General features: G+C 40.6%; 1 protein-coding gene across 4 annotated transcripts in view; it reads left to right on the top strand.

The window, feature by feature from the left end:
* bbox1 (butyrobetaine (gamma), 2-oxoglutarate dioxygenase (gamma-butyrobetaine hydroxylase) 1) overlaps positions 1–17,544 on the top strand; it is a 220,637-nt gene that overhangs the window by 12,537 nt on the left and 190,556 nt on the right. For 2 of the 4 annotated variants that reach the window (XM_072592701.1, XM_072592703.1), the window contains exons 2-3: positions 5,037–5,523; positions 8,683–8,797. In XM_072592701.1, the coding sequence (XP_072448802.1) occupies positions 5,146–5,523; positions 8,683–8,797 (493 nt within the window). In that variant the 5' untranslated portion in view covers positions 5,037–5,145. Of the gene's footprint in view, positions 1–1,137; positions 1,209–3,991; positions 4,013–5,036; positions 5,524–8,682; positions 8,798–17,544 lie in introns of those variants that run through there. The other 2 variants (XM_072592702.1, XM_072592704.1) reach the window with 2 other exon arrangements.

The raw sequence follows: 17,544 nt of genomic DNA on the forward strand, positions 1-17,544 counted from the left end.
GAAGGACACCAGTTCGACTGGGACAACACATCCATCCTAGGACAAACCAAACAAAGACACGCATGAGAGTTCCTAGAAGCATGGCATTCCAACTGGAACACTATCTACAAACATATAGAGTTAGACCCCATCTACCACCCCCTGAGAAAAAAGAACAAGAAGTGACTTCACCACAGGAAATGACATCACTAACCCAAAGAACCCCAAACATATAAATAGAAAGCAGGAATTATCAGCAGTGCTTCACCTGAGGCCCACTGAAGATGATATCTAGTAGGATGATGAAACATCTGGAAATGAACCTTTCAGCTCAGTGAGCAAATTTACATCCAGGATAGTAGGATTCTCTTTCCCAGGGTGGAAATGTCAAATACTAGGGGGTATCGGTTTAAAGTGAAAGCAGAAGATGTTGAAGCAGATATGCGAGGAAAGACATACAAGCAGATGGTATTGTTTAGAATAGCATCATGGTCAGCAAAGACATGGTGGGCTGAAGGCTGTACTGTACAATGCTATATGATACCTTTATGACTGTATGTATATGGTGTGCAAAGGGCTTGTAGAGTGAAAGGGCAATCTAGCAATTTGTTTTCTGATAGATATTTATAGTTTCTAAGATGCTGCAAGCATTGGAATGGCATTAGCTTCATGCAGCATAAACATGCTCTCCTGACACAGGAAATTAGTTCTTGTTCTCCTACCTGTGGTACTCTGCTACTACATTTGCAGTTGCCTGTCAGCTAGCTACCCCTTTTTGCTGCTGCTTTTCTTGAAATAATGAGGTCCACACTAGCCTACTTGATGTTACAAAAAGAGAAATACATAAAATACACGTAAGAGAATGCATAAAATTGCTTAACTGATTTTTGTACACAAATTGAATGGCTTGATTTAGCTAATACCCTTTAATCCAGGAAATATCCCAGTAAATCTCTTCTGTACCATTCTAAAACCTCCTTTCTGTTATGTGGTGTAAAAACAAATGTGATGGTCTGTGAATGAGGTAAGGTGGGAACTGTTGATGAGTGGGGAATTTAGGAAACGAGCTACAAAGGAACTGTCTAGGTTTTCTCACCTTCTTTGTCCTCCTTCTCTTCTTTTTTTTTAAGTTCATACATGGGATGTGCGTGATGTTGATTGGGCCAGCATTCATTGCCCATCCTTAGTACCCCTTGACTGCCTTCTTAAACGATTCCAATCCATTTGTTGTAAGTATACCCACAATGCCATTTGAGTTCCAGGACTTTGAACTGATAACACTGAAAGAATGGTGATATATTTCCAAGCCAGAATGGTGTGCAGCTTGGAGAAGAAGTTGCAGCTGGTGGTGTTCCAATTCCTACTCCCTTTGTCCTTCTAGATAATCGCCATCATGACTTTGGAAGGTGCTGTCAAATGAGCCTTGGTGACTTTCTGCAGTCTATTTTGTCAATGGTAAACACTGTGATGGAAAAAGTACATGTTTGTGCAAGTGGTGCCAATCAAGCAAGTGAATCTGTCCTGGATGGTGTCAAGCTTTTTGAGTTTTGTTGAAACTGCATCCATCCAGGAAAGTGGGAGTATTACATCACCCTTTTGACTTGTGCCTTGTCACTGGTCGACAGGCTTTGGGGAGAGAAGACTTACTTGCTGCAAGATTCCAAGTCTTTGACCTGCTCTTGTAGCTGCTATACTTAAGTGGATGGTCCAGTTCAGTTTCTGGTCAATGGTAACCCCTAAAATGGATGGTAATTGGTGAATTCAGTGATGATAATGCCATTGAATGTCCAGGATTATGATTAGATTGTCTTTTGTTGTTGACAGTCATTACCTTGTGTGCAAATATTACTTGCCACCAGTCAGCCCAAACCTAGGTGTTGTTTAGGTCTTACTGCATTTGGACATGGACTGTTTCAGTATCTGAGGATTCATGAATGGCACTGAACATTGTTCACTGATAATTGTACATCATCACTTCTGACTTTATGATAGAGGAAAGGTCATTGATGAAGCAGCTGAAGATGGTTTGGCCAAGAACACTACCCTGAGAAACTCTTGCAGATATGCCCTGAAGTTGATATGACCAACCTGTAACTACTACAAACATTTGCCTTTGTGCCAAATATGACTCCAAACAGTGAAGAACTTTGCTTCTGATTCCCATTGACTGCATTTGCCAGGGCTTCTTGATGCTAAACTTGGTTAACATGACCTCGATGTCAAGGATAGCCATTTTCACCTCTTCTCTGAATTTAGCCCCTTTGTCCATGTTTGGACCAAATCTATAATGAGGTCTGGAGCTAGTGCTCTGGTAGCATGAGCTGTCTTGTCATGATGGGAATGTTGTGCAGCATTCAGTAACTAATCAGAGGCCATCAGCTCCTTGGTACTCAGCAGCACCACCAGCAAGGTGGTAGCTACTGTAACTAAGACACTTAGTTGAGGTTTGGATTGCTGAAGGATTCAGGCACAAGCAAATAATGACAGAATGTGCAACACAGACTTGGGGGTTGGGAGTTCGATGGCCATGAAGACAGAGGGTAGCTCTCAGTGAAGCCTCTGCCTGCCTTCTCCTGCCTGATTAAATATCCCGCAACATCAAATTAGTTATCTGGGAGGGCACATGATGATGCAAGTAGAATTTCCACATCCTCACTCTGTGCCCTAATTCGACTTTTAGTGAGCTCACTGCCAGTTAACGGCAGACAGCATCTTCAGGAATAAGGAACTACTTGCTGAGCTTTGAAAAGAGAGGAGTCAACAGCCTCCCTGCACACTGAAAAGACCAAATATAAGATGCTTTCTTTTATTGGTCAGAGTATTGAGTACAGGGGTTGGGAGGTCATGTTGCGGCTGTACAGGACATTGGTTAGGCCACTGGTGGAATATTGCGTGCAATTCTGGTCTCCTTCCCATCGGAAAGATGTTGTGAAACTTGAAAGGGTTCAGAAAAGGTTTACAAGGATGTTGCCAGGGTTGGAGCTATAGGGAGAAGCTGAGCAGGCTGGGGCTGTTTTCCCTGGAGTATCGCAGGCTGACGGGTGACCTTATAGAGGTTTACAAAATTATGAGGGGCATGGATATGGTAAATAGGCAAAGTCTTTTTCCCTGGAGTGGGGGAGTCCAGAACTAGAGGGCATAGGTTTAGGGTGAGAGGGGAAAGATATAAAAGAGACCTAAGGGCAACTTTTTCCCACAGAGGGTGGTAGGTGTATGGAATGAGCTGCCAGAGGAAGTGGTGGAGGCTGGTACAATTGCAACATTTAAGCGGCATTTGGATGGGTATATGAATAGGAAGGGTTTTAAGGGATATGGGCCGGGTGCTGGCAGGTGGGAATAGATTGGGTTGGGATATCTGGTTGGCATGGACAGGTTGGACCGAAGGGTCTGTTTCCATGCAGTACATCTCTATGACTCTAAGACTTGTCATTGTATAAAAAAAATTTGCAAATGTGCACCAGACTGTTTGGATTCATCGAAGTATCAGTTGAATGTTCCATTCTCACCCTCTTCACAAGGTTTACAAGGCCCTTTAATAATGTTCTAATTTCAGACAAGTGAGTCCCATTTTCTATCTTCCCTTTGAAAATCTGCATGCAACCCAGAGGGATTGGGGTTCAGTAATGTCCTCCAGGAAGGCGAATCCACATCAACCTAGTACCCATACCTGACCTTGTCAGAAAGTCCAGTCCATTGAAAATAATTCGGATATAATTTATAGAATATATTACCTCAAACATAGAAAGACTGTCTTTTTGGAACTTAATAAATGACAATGGAGTAGAAATTTATTTGGGCTTAGATTCAACAATGTAAGGGTAGCACAGACATCTTATTCAAGGGAACCTGTGGTCAATCCAACATTGGACCATGTCCAGATATCCTAGGTGAACTGTACATTGTGCCTTCACAGGTAGTTTATTCATCACAAGGATTGAGTTTTGTTAGGCCATCCAGGCAGAGTGAAGGACACGCCCCTGTCTATATCATTGGTGATGAAGTGGAGATGGTCAAGGGCTTCAAGTTCCCAGGAGTAAGTATTACCAACGATCTATCCTTGTCCATCCACGTCAATGATACAATCAAGAAAGCAGCACCAAAGCCTCTACTTCCTCAGAAGGCTAAGGAAATTCTGCATGTCCACCATGACTCTTATTGATTTTTATAGATGCACCATAGAAAGTATCCTTTCTGGATGCAATACAACGTGTTATGGCAACTGATCTACCCAAGACTGCAAGTATTTGAAGTGTTGTGAACACTGCCCAGTCTGTCACGAAAACCAGCCTTCCTACCATTCACTCCGTTGACACTTTCTGCTGCCCCAGGAAAGCAGCCAACATAATCAATCCTTCCTTCTGTTGTTATCAGACTTATGAATGGACTTCTCATATATTAGAGTTGATCTTTCTCTGCATCTTCTCTGTAGTTGTAACACTTCATTCTGCGTTCAGTTCTGTTACCCTCATGTACTTATGTTAAGTATGATTTGTCTGGTTAATACACAAAACAATATGTTTTACTGTATCTCAGTATGTGACAATAATAATCAAATCAAATTATCTGATAAATTGCAGAAGGGTGGTGAAAGGATAGTGATTTGGATAGCGATGACTGGTGGATGTCTTGGACATCTGTAAAACATTCAATTCCAATTTATAGTATGAGAATGTTTTGGCTGTCCTTGAACCTTGCTTATATCCCTTTGAAATTTATATTTTTGCTCCCGAATCTTAAAAATAGATTTCTTTAATCAGTAATTACATTTGGTTGCTTGGATTATTTAAGAGTTTTAAGGGATACATAAATTTTAATTTCTCATTCTTGGTAACTCAGAAAAGTTGTAATTTTAATATTTCAAATTTTAATACATAATAATGAAAATAAACAATTATGTTCTTCATTGTCTTCTCTATAGAATCCTTTGAAAATTTAGGATTAATTCCCACAAATTGAGGTATTTTCTTTGAGTGGGGGTAGTTCATGTATGTGTCTAAACTGCTTTCACATCATTTACAATGGTAATTAAATTTTCTTAATTGTGTTTCAATTTATAGAAGCATAACTGAATTTCGAATGGGCTGTAAACATCCTGCTTCAAGCATTCAAAGTGAAGACTAAGAATCAGAGGCAACTGCCATCTTTTGGAAAGTAGTGAGTGCAAAAATGTGGCGTTCAATTCCAAAATGTTTGATCAATAACATAATATTTCGAAACAGAGTGCAAAGGCTCCCAGCTGGACAGAACTCTCTGTGTCGTCCCAAACAAGAAGTTTCTCTTCAAATTTACAGACCCCACACACCCACAGCTTTTAAAATAAGTATGCCAATTTCAGTTATCGAAAAAGTAGAGGCCTTTGATAAACAGCGGTGCATCACTGTTCACTGGGATGATGGAAACCACAGCCAGTATCCTTACGTGTGGTTAAGGGATAACTGCCAATGTCCCCAGTGCTTCCTGTCTTCAGCTAAAGCAAGAAAGCTTCCAATAGAAGATTTGGATGTGAACATTTCTGTAGAGAAAGTCATTTCAACTGATTCAAAGGTATTAGTAGCTTGAACGATTCTCAAGACAGTGTGTGTAAGCTACTATTTATGTACTAAATTATCTGTCTACGTATTAATCTGGAGACACTTAATGTGCTATAAAAGAGCAACTTTTGATTCAGATCAAACCTTTTTACTACGATTAACTCGTAAAGTATTAAATAATGTACAACAAATTGCCATGAAATGCAGAATATTCTTAGTTATTTTCATTCTATTAAAATAAGGGATAAAATTGAATAACATTTTTCATTAAAGAAGCGTAATAACACAGAATGATAACACAATAGTGTAAGTGATTGAGATAATACAAAACAGCTTAATTGTGTGTATTATCCTTTCTGGAATATAAATGGGTGTGCCAGATCCAATGGAAGTTATATTAAAATTTGATGCCTATATTTCTGCTATTTCTAAAAAAACTCTCCCTTCATCCTGGCAGATTTTGAAAAATTGCAGGGTTCAGAAAAATAATTAAAACTTTCACTAATCGTTGATTATCTCTATTAACTATATAGTGATTTTTACATAGTGATTCATACATTTCAGCTCTTCTGTGACAACCTTTTTATGAGTGTAGTAAAAATTAGGTCATATGACCTGTGAACACATTGTCATTTCTATTTTCCTGAAATGTTCTCTGTAGGCAGAGGCAGGTGAGCACATTCAACATAATTATCAAAGACAATATAACATTGCCTGAAAATAAAAGACAATTGTCTAAGTTAGTTTTTCAAAGAACCTTTATATGAAAATCTTGAGGTTTCTCAAAAATAAAAGCAAAAAGACTTTAAAACCACAAATGTTATTTATTGAACAGTAATAGTTGACAAGAGCTGAGCTAGAATGTAAAATCTGGTCTAAGAGTTGTGAAACCAGGGTCATTTGTATCAGAGTAATTTGTGACTAGGATTTTAACTCTGCTCTTGTTTATTTTTACATGAAGTCATACCATGATAACTACAAGGCATATGAGTGTATATTACACTTAAATGTTTAGTGGCCTGAAAAACAAATGAGCCTCTGCTTAATTTTGTGTAAACTAATTTGTATAAATATATAATTCAAGTTTTTAAGATGAGATTTTTTTGAAGACTAAACTATTGGGCAGCAAATTACAGTCTTTTTTTTCACCACTATTTGTCTGCTAATCCATAATGTCAGTAGCATTATTGCTTTTATTTTTGCTGCCTTATCATCAGACCCTGTTTAATTCACATTTGCTCCTACAAAGTGGAAAGCTGTAATTTTAGCTAGTCTGCACAATTTATTTTCTCTGCACTATATCTTTGTAATCTAACAGCAGGAACATGATCATATCCTACCAACAAAGGTTGAAAGCAAAAATTTGAAAACAGAAAAAGTGGAATTGCTTTACATGGTTGAGCTTCATTAAAATCGTGATTGGACCCAGAGATCCATCTATCAATTTTTCTAATCTATATACTTAAGCAGTGAGCTTAGTATTCCTCTGACAGCACTAATGTGAATTTTACCCATGGCGGAAGTATTCTGCCTTGAATGCAACACAATGGCTGTGACTTGGAATTTTCATTTACAAATAGGAGAGAGATTATATTTACAAAATATCAATATGTTTATGCTGAATGAATGTTGCATTAAAAAAGTTTTAAAAACCTTTCACAATGACATATTATTCTCACATATTATTTAATAATTAAATTGGGGTCCCTAAACAGAACATATTTCATAAAATGCTGAAATGTTTCCAAAATCTTTTAGTTGGCATTTGTTAGCCTGTTGCATGCTGAATCATATTTATAAAAATGGAAATGTTGCAATAAAGATAGAAAATATATTCTAACATCCATCTTTGATTCCCCATTATCTTTTTCCACAAATTCAACTAAAAACTATATTAGCAGCGGATTTTTAAACATAAAGGTATTCAGCACCTGAAGACTTCCAATCTACTTATAGGCACCATATAGATTATTTCTTTCCTTTGAGGCTTGCTGTTGCTAGCAAGTATAATCTGGTGAAGCCTTTGTACCATGCAACATAACTATTTTTTTCATCGTAGAAAACATGATACCAACAGATATACAAGTGTGAAGAAGAATTGTGAGGCAGGTATAAATATTCCTTTGCATTCCACCTGGAAACTTGCTCCACTTTTTAAACTCCATTTATGCCTGTGGGAAAGGTTCCCCTGCCTTTCTTCTTGTTTCTTCCCCCATCTTCCCCTATTCTTTCTCCTACCCTGACCTGTCCAGTTTCATTACATGAGCTGGTATTTATCTAGCAATTCTTATTTTCTGTAATTCAGTCACTGACAAATTAAAAAATATAATGATACATTAAAAATTCTCAGAAGACATGTTTACTGCTGCAATAAATATATGCTTCATAAAAAAAGCAAAACTAAATTTTAGATAATAGTTTAAGAAAGTTTACAATAGCAATACAGACATGAAATTTTACTTTTACTTATATTCTTAATTAGAATTTATTCTTATTTCTCTCATGCTCACAGGTTTCTATCTTTTTCACTTTAGTACACCTTGTTAGACTAATTCTTTAGCTTCATTCTTTGAGCTAGAATTTACAATGAATAGAGTGCAGGCAGGAATATGGTGAGGTCTCCACCCTTTCCTCCCCAGTTGCACCTTAGCCACCAAACTCCCTTGGGTGGGCATTAAGTTCTTCCCATTTAGTTCATTAGAACATTAATTTGATATCATCTTTATTCTCTTCAATTTTGAATTGCTTATCTTCTAATAATACTTCTTATATGTTACAACATTTCTTGAGTTAGTAGATCACATAACCTGTTCCCAAATGTCTACGAAAAGAATTCTTGGCCAAACCATAGGTCAGCATTTGAAAGCTATTTAATATGACTCATTCCTCTAATTTTATCCCTTTTCTAAACTGGCAGTTTGCCTTCATTCAAGTCCTTATACAAAGATTCAGTTATAGCTGCAGGTTTTTTTAATGGGAGAAAATCATGTATAAACTCAGACTTTACTTTGAACTGTGACAAGCCCTTGATACACCAATATAACAAGTTATATTACTTTTAAAATTTTCAAATAAAGCATTCTATGCTATTGTGTAGTTCTAAACACAATGACAGATGAAAGTGGTGATTTTCACTCAAATCTGTTTTTCAATTATCACCATTTTCCTCCAGATTTCAGTTGTATGGCCTGATCAACACATTAGTGAATTTGATTCCAACTGGTTGAAAACAAGAAGTTTTGCCCAAACAACAAGAAAAGAGAGACAACAAAAGCTCTTCTTAACAGGTAAGACTATTATAAGACTTCATGTTGTAAGCTTTGCACTTCAGCAAGGGAATGATGCTCTGTGCTGTATTGTTTTTTTAAACCAAAATATGAGTGTGACTGCAATGTGTCTTTTAACATATTAAAAGTGTTAAATTTCAAATTGCTGTCATGAAGTTAGTTTCTGGTAAAGCAACAAAAATGTTGCCAATAAATCTTTTACATAAGGAATAACGTTATATTTAAGCAAATAGATCTGTAAATATTTAGTCAGGCAAACAGTGCCATAATGTTGTGTGAAAAAAATTGAGGCGTGCACTTAGTCTCGTTGTCATGGCCAGAGGGCCTGAAGAAGAATCCTAAAGAAAACTTCTGAATTTTCATGTTTAAATCCTGTATCTTTTAAAAATGGACAATATTGCTAGATTCCTAAAATAGGAGAAAGTGAGGACTGCAGATGCTGGAGATCAGAGCTGAAAATGTGTTGCTGGAAAAGCGCAACAGGTCAGGCAGCATCCAAGGAGCAGGAGAATCGACGTTTCGGGCATGAGCCCTTCTTTAGATTCCTAAAATAACTTAATTTGATCACCTGAGTGTATTTCCAGGAGCTTTTGAACCCCTTGTATTGTATAGATGTGCCATCTATAATTGACACAAAGGGGTAGAGATGTCTGCTTCCAGCTAGCTTTCAAAGAAAGGAAAACATTAAGACCCATTATGCTAAATTGAGTATGAATGCTTTTCCAGTTATCTCGTCATCCTGCAATGGAAACTCTGATTGGGGAGACAAAGATACACTCTCAGCATAACGATCTTCCAATTAACCCACTGAGATGGGCCACCAGCACTTGAAATGCTTGCCATTGTCACATGACTGAAATCAGACGGGTTGAATTGTCAAATATACAACCCTTGGATCTTATGCCCGAAACGTCGATTCTCCGGCTCCTTGGATGCTACCTGACCTGCTGCGCTTTTCCAGCAACACATTTTTCAGCTCTGATCTCCAGCATCTGCAGTCCTCACTTTCTCCTAATCCTTGGATCTCAGTCAGATGTTGGTTGACCTTCAGAGGAAAAGCACAATGCCAAGCTGAGTTAGCAACCTGAGTCGTCTATCTCTTTCTCCACAATGCTGTCTAGAAAGAAGCCTTCAGGAAATAAAACGTACCAGGCCCAGGTCATGGAGTAAATTATTATTGGACTCTGACCCCCTAGAAAGTTGTAACGTACATGAACTAATTTCTTTAATACTTCTGGATTTGCCAAAACTTATAATTTATAATTATCTCCTGTCCTCCCTAATTGCTTGTGTGTGTCTGTGCATGTATGTGTGGGGCTGTGTATGTATGGAGTAGGGAAGCAATTCCCTGGGATCTGAATGTTTTGTTAATAAACCTTATTCTTGATATAATCTTAAAGATTTTGCTGTGTGTTTATTTCAATATTAGAATCTGAAAACCAGGATTTAGGTCACATTCTTTGACCTATCTCCGTAATGGATAGATGTTTTAAGAAAATCAGAAATCAAACAGTATCACTATTTTAAGCTTGAAAGCAGAAAAACAACCATAATTTAAATTCGTCTCCATTCTCCCTTTGCCTGTGACATAGTTTCAACCTGTTATGTTAAACAGTTTAGCATTTTGATGCTGTAATATTTTCATAAACCTATTTTTAGCATTAACTAAGCTTTCATTTATAAAACATAATGAACAGTACAAAATATTCCATAAATTTATGCTGACTTACCACTATTAACTGAAAGAAATATTGTAAAAGTGAAAGTGGGTAGAATTTGGCTGTGGTTGTATTTTTAATTGCTCAAAAAAATGTGCAGCTTTTGTTTTGCCAATTATTCACTGTAGCTGCAAAGCTGCTCATCAAGAATGCAGTGATCAAGGGACATTCCAAGCCTGTAATCTTACTATTGACTAGGTTCAGAAAGCTGTTGGTTCTGTTTCAATTCCCCTAAGTTTGATTTGGAAAGCATCATGCAGATTTTCTTTTAAACAAGGTATAGAATATAAGACTAAGCAAAGAACTGCGAATGCTGGAAATCAGACCCAAAAATAGAAATTACTGGAAAAACTCAGCAGGTTTGGCAGAAAAAGCAGAGTTAACGTTTTAGGTCTAGTGATTCTTCTTCAGAGTGGGTTCAATAATATTTTATTTATAACAGAGAATCCTCAGGATGACTTAATTGACTAGATTAGATTAGATTACTTAGTGTGGAAACAGGCCCTTTGGCCCAACAAGCCTACACCGACCCGCCGAAGCACAACCCACCCAGACCCATTCCCCTAAATTTACCCCTTCACCCAACACTATGGGCAATTTAGAATGGCCAATTCACCTAACCAATTGCAGTGATTAAAATTATCAGAGGCCCAGATCAAGTAAATAGGTTTCCCCTCTTTTCATTTTTAGAGAGGTCAAAAATCGGGGGCATTAATTTTTGTTGCCTTGAATTGCTGTAGTCCTTGGGCTGTAGCTACAACCACAGTGCTGTTAGGAAGGGAGTTCAAGGAATTTGACTCAGACAGTGCAGGAATGGCGATAAACTTCCAAGTGAGGATAGTCTGTGATTTGGAAGGGAATGTGGTGGTGTCTGTCAGCTGTACCCTAACTTGTGGATTTGTCGAAGTTGTGGATTTGGAAGGTGACATTGGAGGAGTCTGAATGAGTTACTGTCATGCATCTTGTAGATTGTAAACACTGTAGCCATTGTGAATGGTGATGAAAGGAACAAATACTGAATGTAGATAACGGGATGCCAATCAGGCGTGAAACTTTGCCTTAGTTGGTGTCAAGTTTCTAAAGTACTTGAGTGTTGTTGGAGTTTCACAAATCCAGGAAAAGAGAGAGTATTCCATCATACCTTTGATTGTTCATCGCCTACAAAGTACATACATTGTGGGCCAGGAGGTGAATTACACATTGCAGGATTCCCAGCCTCTGACCAATTCTTGTAGCCACAGCATTTAAATGACTAGTTCAGTTTCTGGTCAATAATAACCCCAGAATGTTGATAATAGGAAATTCAGTTATGGTAGTCAAATGTAAAAGAGCGCTAGTTAAATTCTCATTTGTTGGAAATAGTCATTATCTGAATTGGATTGAATTTATTGTCACGTGTTCTGAGGCACCGTGAAAAGCTTTGTCCCCAGTGGAGGGCTCTCTACATGGGAGTCCTCCCCCTTTCTCGGGGATCTGGGGTGGGGGGTGCTGCACGCAGCGGTTCCCTGCAACCACAGATTGCGGTGGTTCACGGACTCCCAGCCCAACTGCTTGTTCTGTGGAGTCCGTGGACCATGTATATATTGGGTGTAGGCGCTTACACTCCCTTCTTGATTTTCTTAAAAACCTTCTTCTCTGTTTCTGGTTGCTCTTCAGTCCCACGCTCCTGATCTTCGGGCACCCGGTGTGGAGAGGGGAGGGCAGATCAGAGGACCTCCTCGTGGGTCTGCTTCTGGGCCTGGCCAAACTGACCATAAACAGGTCCAGGCAGCGGGACATGGAGGGGTCGTTAAGGCCGATTATCTGCCCCTCTTCTGAGGTTACATTCGAGCCTAGGTGTCTCTGGAGAAGGAGCATACAGTGTCCACCAACACCCTTGAGCTGTTCAGGGAGAGGTGGGCACCACAGGGAATGGAGTGTATTGTTTCCCCCTCCAACTCTATTTTGACGTGATCCCTGCCCTCCCCTTCACTGTTTGATCACACAGCATTGCCCTTTGATGAGAAGGGCACTGCTTGTCACTGGTCACTTGGGTGTTTCCTTTCTTCCAGGTGGTGGAAAATGAATAAAGATTTGTGCACCTTGTGTCTTTCACTGTGTCTCACACCTGCACACACACAACATGGGTGCTGAGGGAAACAAAAAAAACAGGAGTATCAAAGGTTCTGAAAAAAAAGAAAAGCTTTGTCTTGCAAGCAATACAGGCAGATCACAGAGTTAAGTAGAATAACTAAGTAAATAATAGGTAAACAGCAGCAAAACACAAAACACAGATCCAGGCGAATGTTAAGAGTTTGTGAGTCCACTCAGTATTCCAACAACAGTAGGGTAGAAACTGTTTCGAAACTGGCTGATGCGTGTGTTCAGGCTACTCCCTGATGGTAGAGGTTGTAGAAAAATATTGCCAAGGTTGGATGGATGTTTGCGTATGCTGGCAGCCTTTCCTTGACAGCGGGCCTGGTAGATGGATTCTATAGATGGGAGGTTGGCCTTTGTGACCGTCTGGGCCAAGTCCACCACTTCCTGTAACGGTCTCCGATTTTGAACGGAGGTGATACATCCAGACAGAATGCTCTCGATGGCGCACCTATAAAAGTTGGCAAGGGTATTCGCTGTCATGCCAAATTTCCTCAGCTGCCTGAGGAAGAAGAGTCGTTGCTGGGCCTTTGTAACCAGTGCTTTCATATGAAGAGTCCAAGAAAGGTTGTTGTTGATGACCACTCCCAGGAGCTTGACACACTCCACTCTTTCCACCTCTGTGCTGTTAATGTGTAGGGGGGCATGAGTAACATCCTGCCGAAAGTCAATAATGAGTTCCTTGGTTTTGCCGGCATTGAGAGCTAGATGTTCTCAGTGCACCATTTTTCCAGGTCTTCCACCTCCCGTCTGTGGTCTGTTTCATTGCCATCTGAGATTTGACCGATTATGGTGGTGTTGTCAGCGAACTTGTAAATGGCATTAGTCTGGTATTTGGCGACGCAGTCATGGGTATACAGTGAGTACAGTGGGGGGCTGACTACACATCCCGGGGCGGGAGAGGGGCGGTGGGGGAGGTGGCAGTGTTGAGTGTTAGTGAGGATGGAATATTGTCCCTAATCTTCACTGATTGTGGCCTGTAGGTCAGGACACTGAGGATCTCGTTGCACAGAGCGGGGCTTATTTTGGGATCACTGAGTTTAGTAATCAATCTCGAGGGGATAATAGTGTTGAAGGCTGAACTGTAGTCAATGAGTAGGATTCTTACGGAGCTGTTCTTGGTGTCAAGATGTTCTCGGGAGTAGCGAAGGGCAAGTGATATGGCATCTGACATGGATCTGTTGGTCTGATAGGCAAATTGGAGTGGGTCAAGAGTAGTGGAGAGGCTGGAGTTGATTAATGCCATGATGAGCCTTTCAAAGCACTTCCTGACCACCGAAGTTAGGGCACGGGGCGATAGTCATTGAGACATGCTGTGTGAGCCTTCTTAGGCACAGGGATGATGTTGGCCCTCTTGAAACAGGTAGGGACAGTGGCCTGCTGCAAGGAAAGGTTGAGCATGTCCGAGAAGACCTCTGCCAGTTGATCTGCGCATGCTCTGAGTGCATGGCCTAGTCCATCATCTGGTCCCATCGCTTTCCTTGGATTCACATGAAGGAAAACTGATCTGACCTCTGATGCAGTGACTGTTGGGATAGATTCTTCAGGACTTGTCAGAGTAGGTGTTATGTCTCTGCCGAAATTCTGCTCAAAGCAAGCATAAAAGGCGTTGAGACAATCTGGGAGGGATGTGTCATCGTCTGCTATCTTGCACCGTTTCTTTTTAGAACCTGTGATATTTGACATTTATGTAGTAGAATGGTTACTTGTCACTCATCAGGCCCATCCTGGATGTTGTCCAGGGCTTACTGCATATGGACATGGAGTACTTCAGTGTCTGAGGAGCTGTGATTGGTGTTCAATGTGGTGCAATCATCCCCACTTTTAACCTTAGAAAGGAGGGAAATCTTTGGTGAAGCAGCTGTGGTTGGCCAAGTACACTATTCTGAGGAACTCAGCAGTGCTTCTTGGACTGAGACTATTGACCTCCACCAATCACAACCACCTTAGGAATGACTCTGGGTGGAAGTTTTCCCCTAACTCCCATTGACTCTAGTTTTGGTCAAGCTCCTTGATGTCTTACTTGCTGAAATCCTGCGTTTATGTTAAGTGTAGTCAGTTTTTCTTCACCTCTGGAATTCACCACTTGTTTCTGGATAAATGCTGTAATACGGCAAGGAACTGAATGAACCTGGCAAGCCAAACAGAGACAAGATTCTGAGTGGTCTGGAAGACTTAAAAGTAGATAAACCTCCAACGCTGGATGCTAAGTGAGGCAAGGGAGAAAGTAGCTGGCAATAATTTTCAAATTCCTCTCTGATCATAGGAGATGTGCCTAAGGACTAGAGGACAGCCAATGTGAGTCAGTTAATCAAGAAGGCAGGAGGTGATGTACCAAGATGCTATTGGTCAGTCAGTCTAACCTCAGTGAGGGAGAAACTCATTGGAATTTGAATTAACTCTTCGGCTACCATTTTTGTCATAACCTTTCTCATAGGCAATGCTTCAGGAAATCTTGTCAAAATATCCATAATTATTAAAAGATTTAGTTTTAGATTGGTATCCTATGTAATCTATTAAGGTTCTTCAAAAGCCGGTATCAGAATCAAAGGCACAGATTTCATAGATATTTGGAGTTTCCCCACAGGGAGTACCTGATTTATGAAGGTCCAACTGATGACTGCTCAAACTTATAAACTTGATCCCATACAGAGGATTAATTTTAAAGACCAGACATCTGGATATTTCTTGTATCTTATGAATAGTTGTTCGATATCAAACTGTATTGTGTTCTGACTTGGGTACAAATCTGCTTGCAAACGGATTTCAGAATAGAATCTGTTTACAATCCATGAGCAATGAGTTCTACTCTTTAATCACTCTCTGGCTGAAGAAATTCCTCCTAATCTCAGTTCTAAAATGCCATCCTTTCGCTCTGAGGCTGTGTCTAGTATCTGCTGTTAATGGAAACATCGACTCTATCCAGGCCTTTCTGTATTTTGTAAGTTTCAATCAACCAGATTCCCCCGCACCTTTCTAAACTATTGAGTTCAGACTCAGAGTCCTCAATCACTCCTCATATGACAAGCCCTTTATCCTTGGAATCACTCTTGTAAATCTCCTCTGGACCCCCTCCAATGTTAACAGGTCTTCCTTAAATGCAGGGCTCAAATTCCTCTCAACATTCCAAAAAGTGGTCTTTTCAGAGCCTTATACAGCTTCAGCAGTGCATCCTTGTTCTTGTATTCCAGCCCTCTTGAAATGAATGCTCACAATCCATTTGCCTTCCTAACTGTCAACTAAATCTGCATGTTAACCTTAACAAAATCCTGAACTCAGACTCCTAAGTCCCTTTGTGCTTCAGATTTCTGAAGCCTTTCCCCATTTAGAAAATAGTCTTACATCTCTATTCTTCCTACCAAAGTACATAACATCACACTTTCCCACATTGTATTCCATTTACCACTTCTTTGCCCATTCTCCTTTCCCGTCCAAATCCTTCTGCAGCCTTCCTGCCTCCTCAACACTCTTGTTCCTCCATCCATCTTTGTTGTTTCCATAAACTTCTTTCTGTCCAATTCATGTCTCCGTTTCTAATCTCTTTAGAGTTCAAAATTTTATAATTTCACCCCTCTTTCCATTTCTTTTTCTTTAGTCTCTCTCCAATTCAAGTTATTTTCAATTCACTTTTTCTTTATTTGTCCACGCCTTCAATTTCAATTTTCTTCTCTTCATCTTGTCCAATTCAAGTGTTTTATTTTCCTTAACTCTCGAAATCATTTTTTTCCATTTCTGTCTGAAACCTGGCTAATTCACATAATAACGCATCAAGTTTAGGTTTCATTCCTTTTAATTCTGGATGCTGGGCAATACTTTAAGCAAGATTAGAATTGTGCTGGAAAAGCACAGCAGGTCAGGCAGCACCCGAGGAACAGGAAAATTGATATTTCGGGCAGGAGCCCTTCATCAGGAATGAAGCTGGGAGCCTCCAGGGTGGAGAGATAAATGAGAGGGGGGTAGGGCTGGGGAGAAGTAGCTCAGAGGGCAATAGGTGGATGGAGGTGGGGATGAAGGTGATAAGTCGGAGAGGAGGGTGGAGCGGTGGGGGGAAGGAAGATTAGCAGGTAGGACAGATCATGAGGATGGTGCTGAGCTGGAAGGTTGGACTGGGGTAAGTTGGGGGGTAGGGGAAATGAGGCAACTGATGAAGTCCACATTGATGCCCTTGGGTTGCAGGGTCCCGAGGTGTTCTTCCTCCAGGCTTCGGGTGGTGAGGGAGTGTCAATGGAGGAGGATCAGGACCTGCATGTCCTCGGCAGAGTGGGAGGGGGAGTTGAAATGTTCGGCCACGAGGTTGATTGGTGCGGGTGTCCCAGAGATGTTCCCTAAAGCGTTCTGCGAGAAGGCTTCGAGTCTCCCCAGTGTAAAGGAGACCGCGTCAGGAGCAACGGATACAATAAATGCCATTTGAGGAAGTGCAGGTGAAACTTTGATGGATGTGGAAGACTCCTTTGGGGTCTTGGATGGAGGTGAGGGCGCAGGTTTTGCAATTCCTGCGGTGGCAGGGGAAGGTGCCAGGAGGGGAGGGTGGGCTGTTGGGGGGCGTGGACTTGACCAGGTAGTCACGGAGGGATTGGTCTTTGCGGAAAATGGATAGGGGTGGGGTGGGAAATATATGATGGTGGGGTCCGTTTGTAAGTGGCAGAAATGTCGGCAGTTGATGCGTTTTATGCGGTGGTTGGTGAGGTGAAGTGAAGACCGAGGGTTCCATCCTTGTGGCGGTTGGAGGGGTGGGGTTTGAGGGCAGAGCTGCAGGACATGGATGAGACACGTTGGAGGGCTTCTTCAACCACATGAGAGAGGAAATTGGGGTCTTTAAAGACAGAAGCCATTTGGTGTGTTCTGTTGTGGAACTGGTCCTCTTGGGAGCAGATACGGCAGAGGCGGAGGAAT

This window comes from Chiloscyllium punctatum, chromosome 22, assembly GCF_047496795.1.
Source record: "Chiloscyllium punctatum isolate Juve2018m chromosome 22, sChiPun1.3, whole genome shotgun sequence".
In the NCBI taxonomy this organism is placed as follows: Eukaryota; Metazoa; Chordata; class Chondrichthyes; order Orectolobiformes; family Hemiscylliidae; genus Chiloscyllium; species Chiloscyllium punctatum.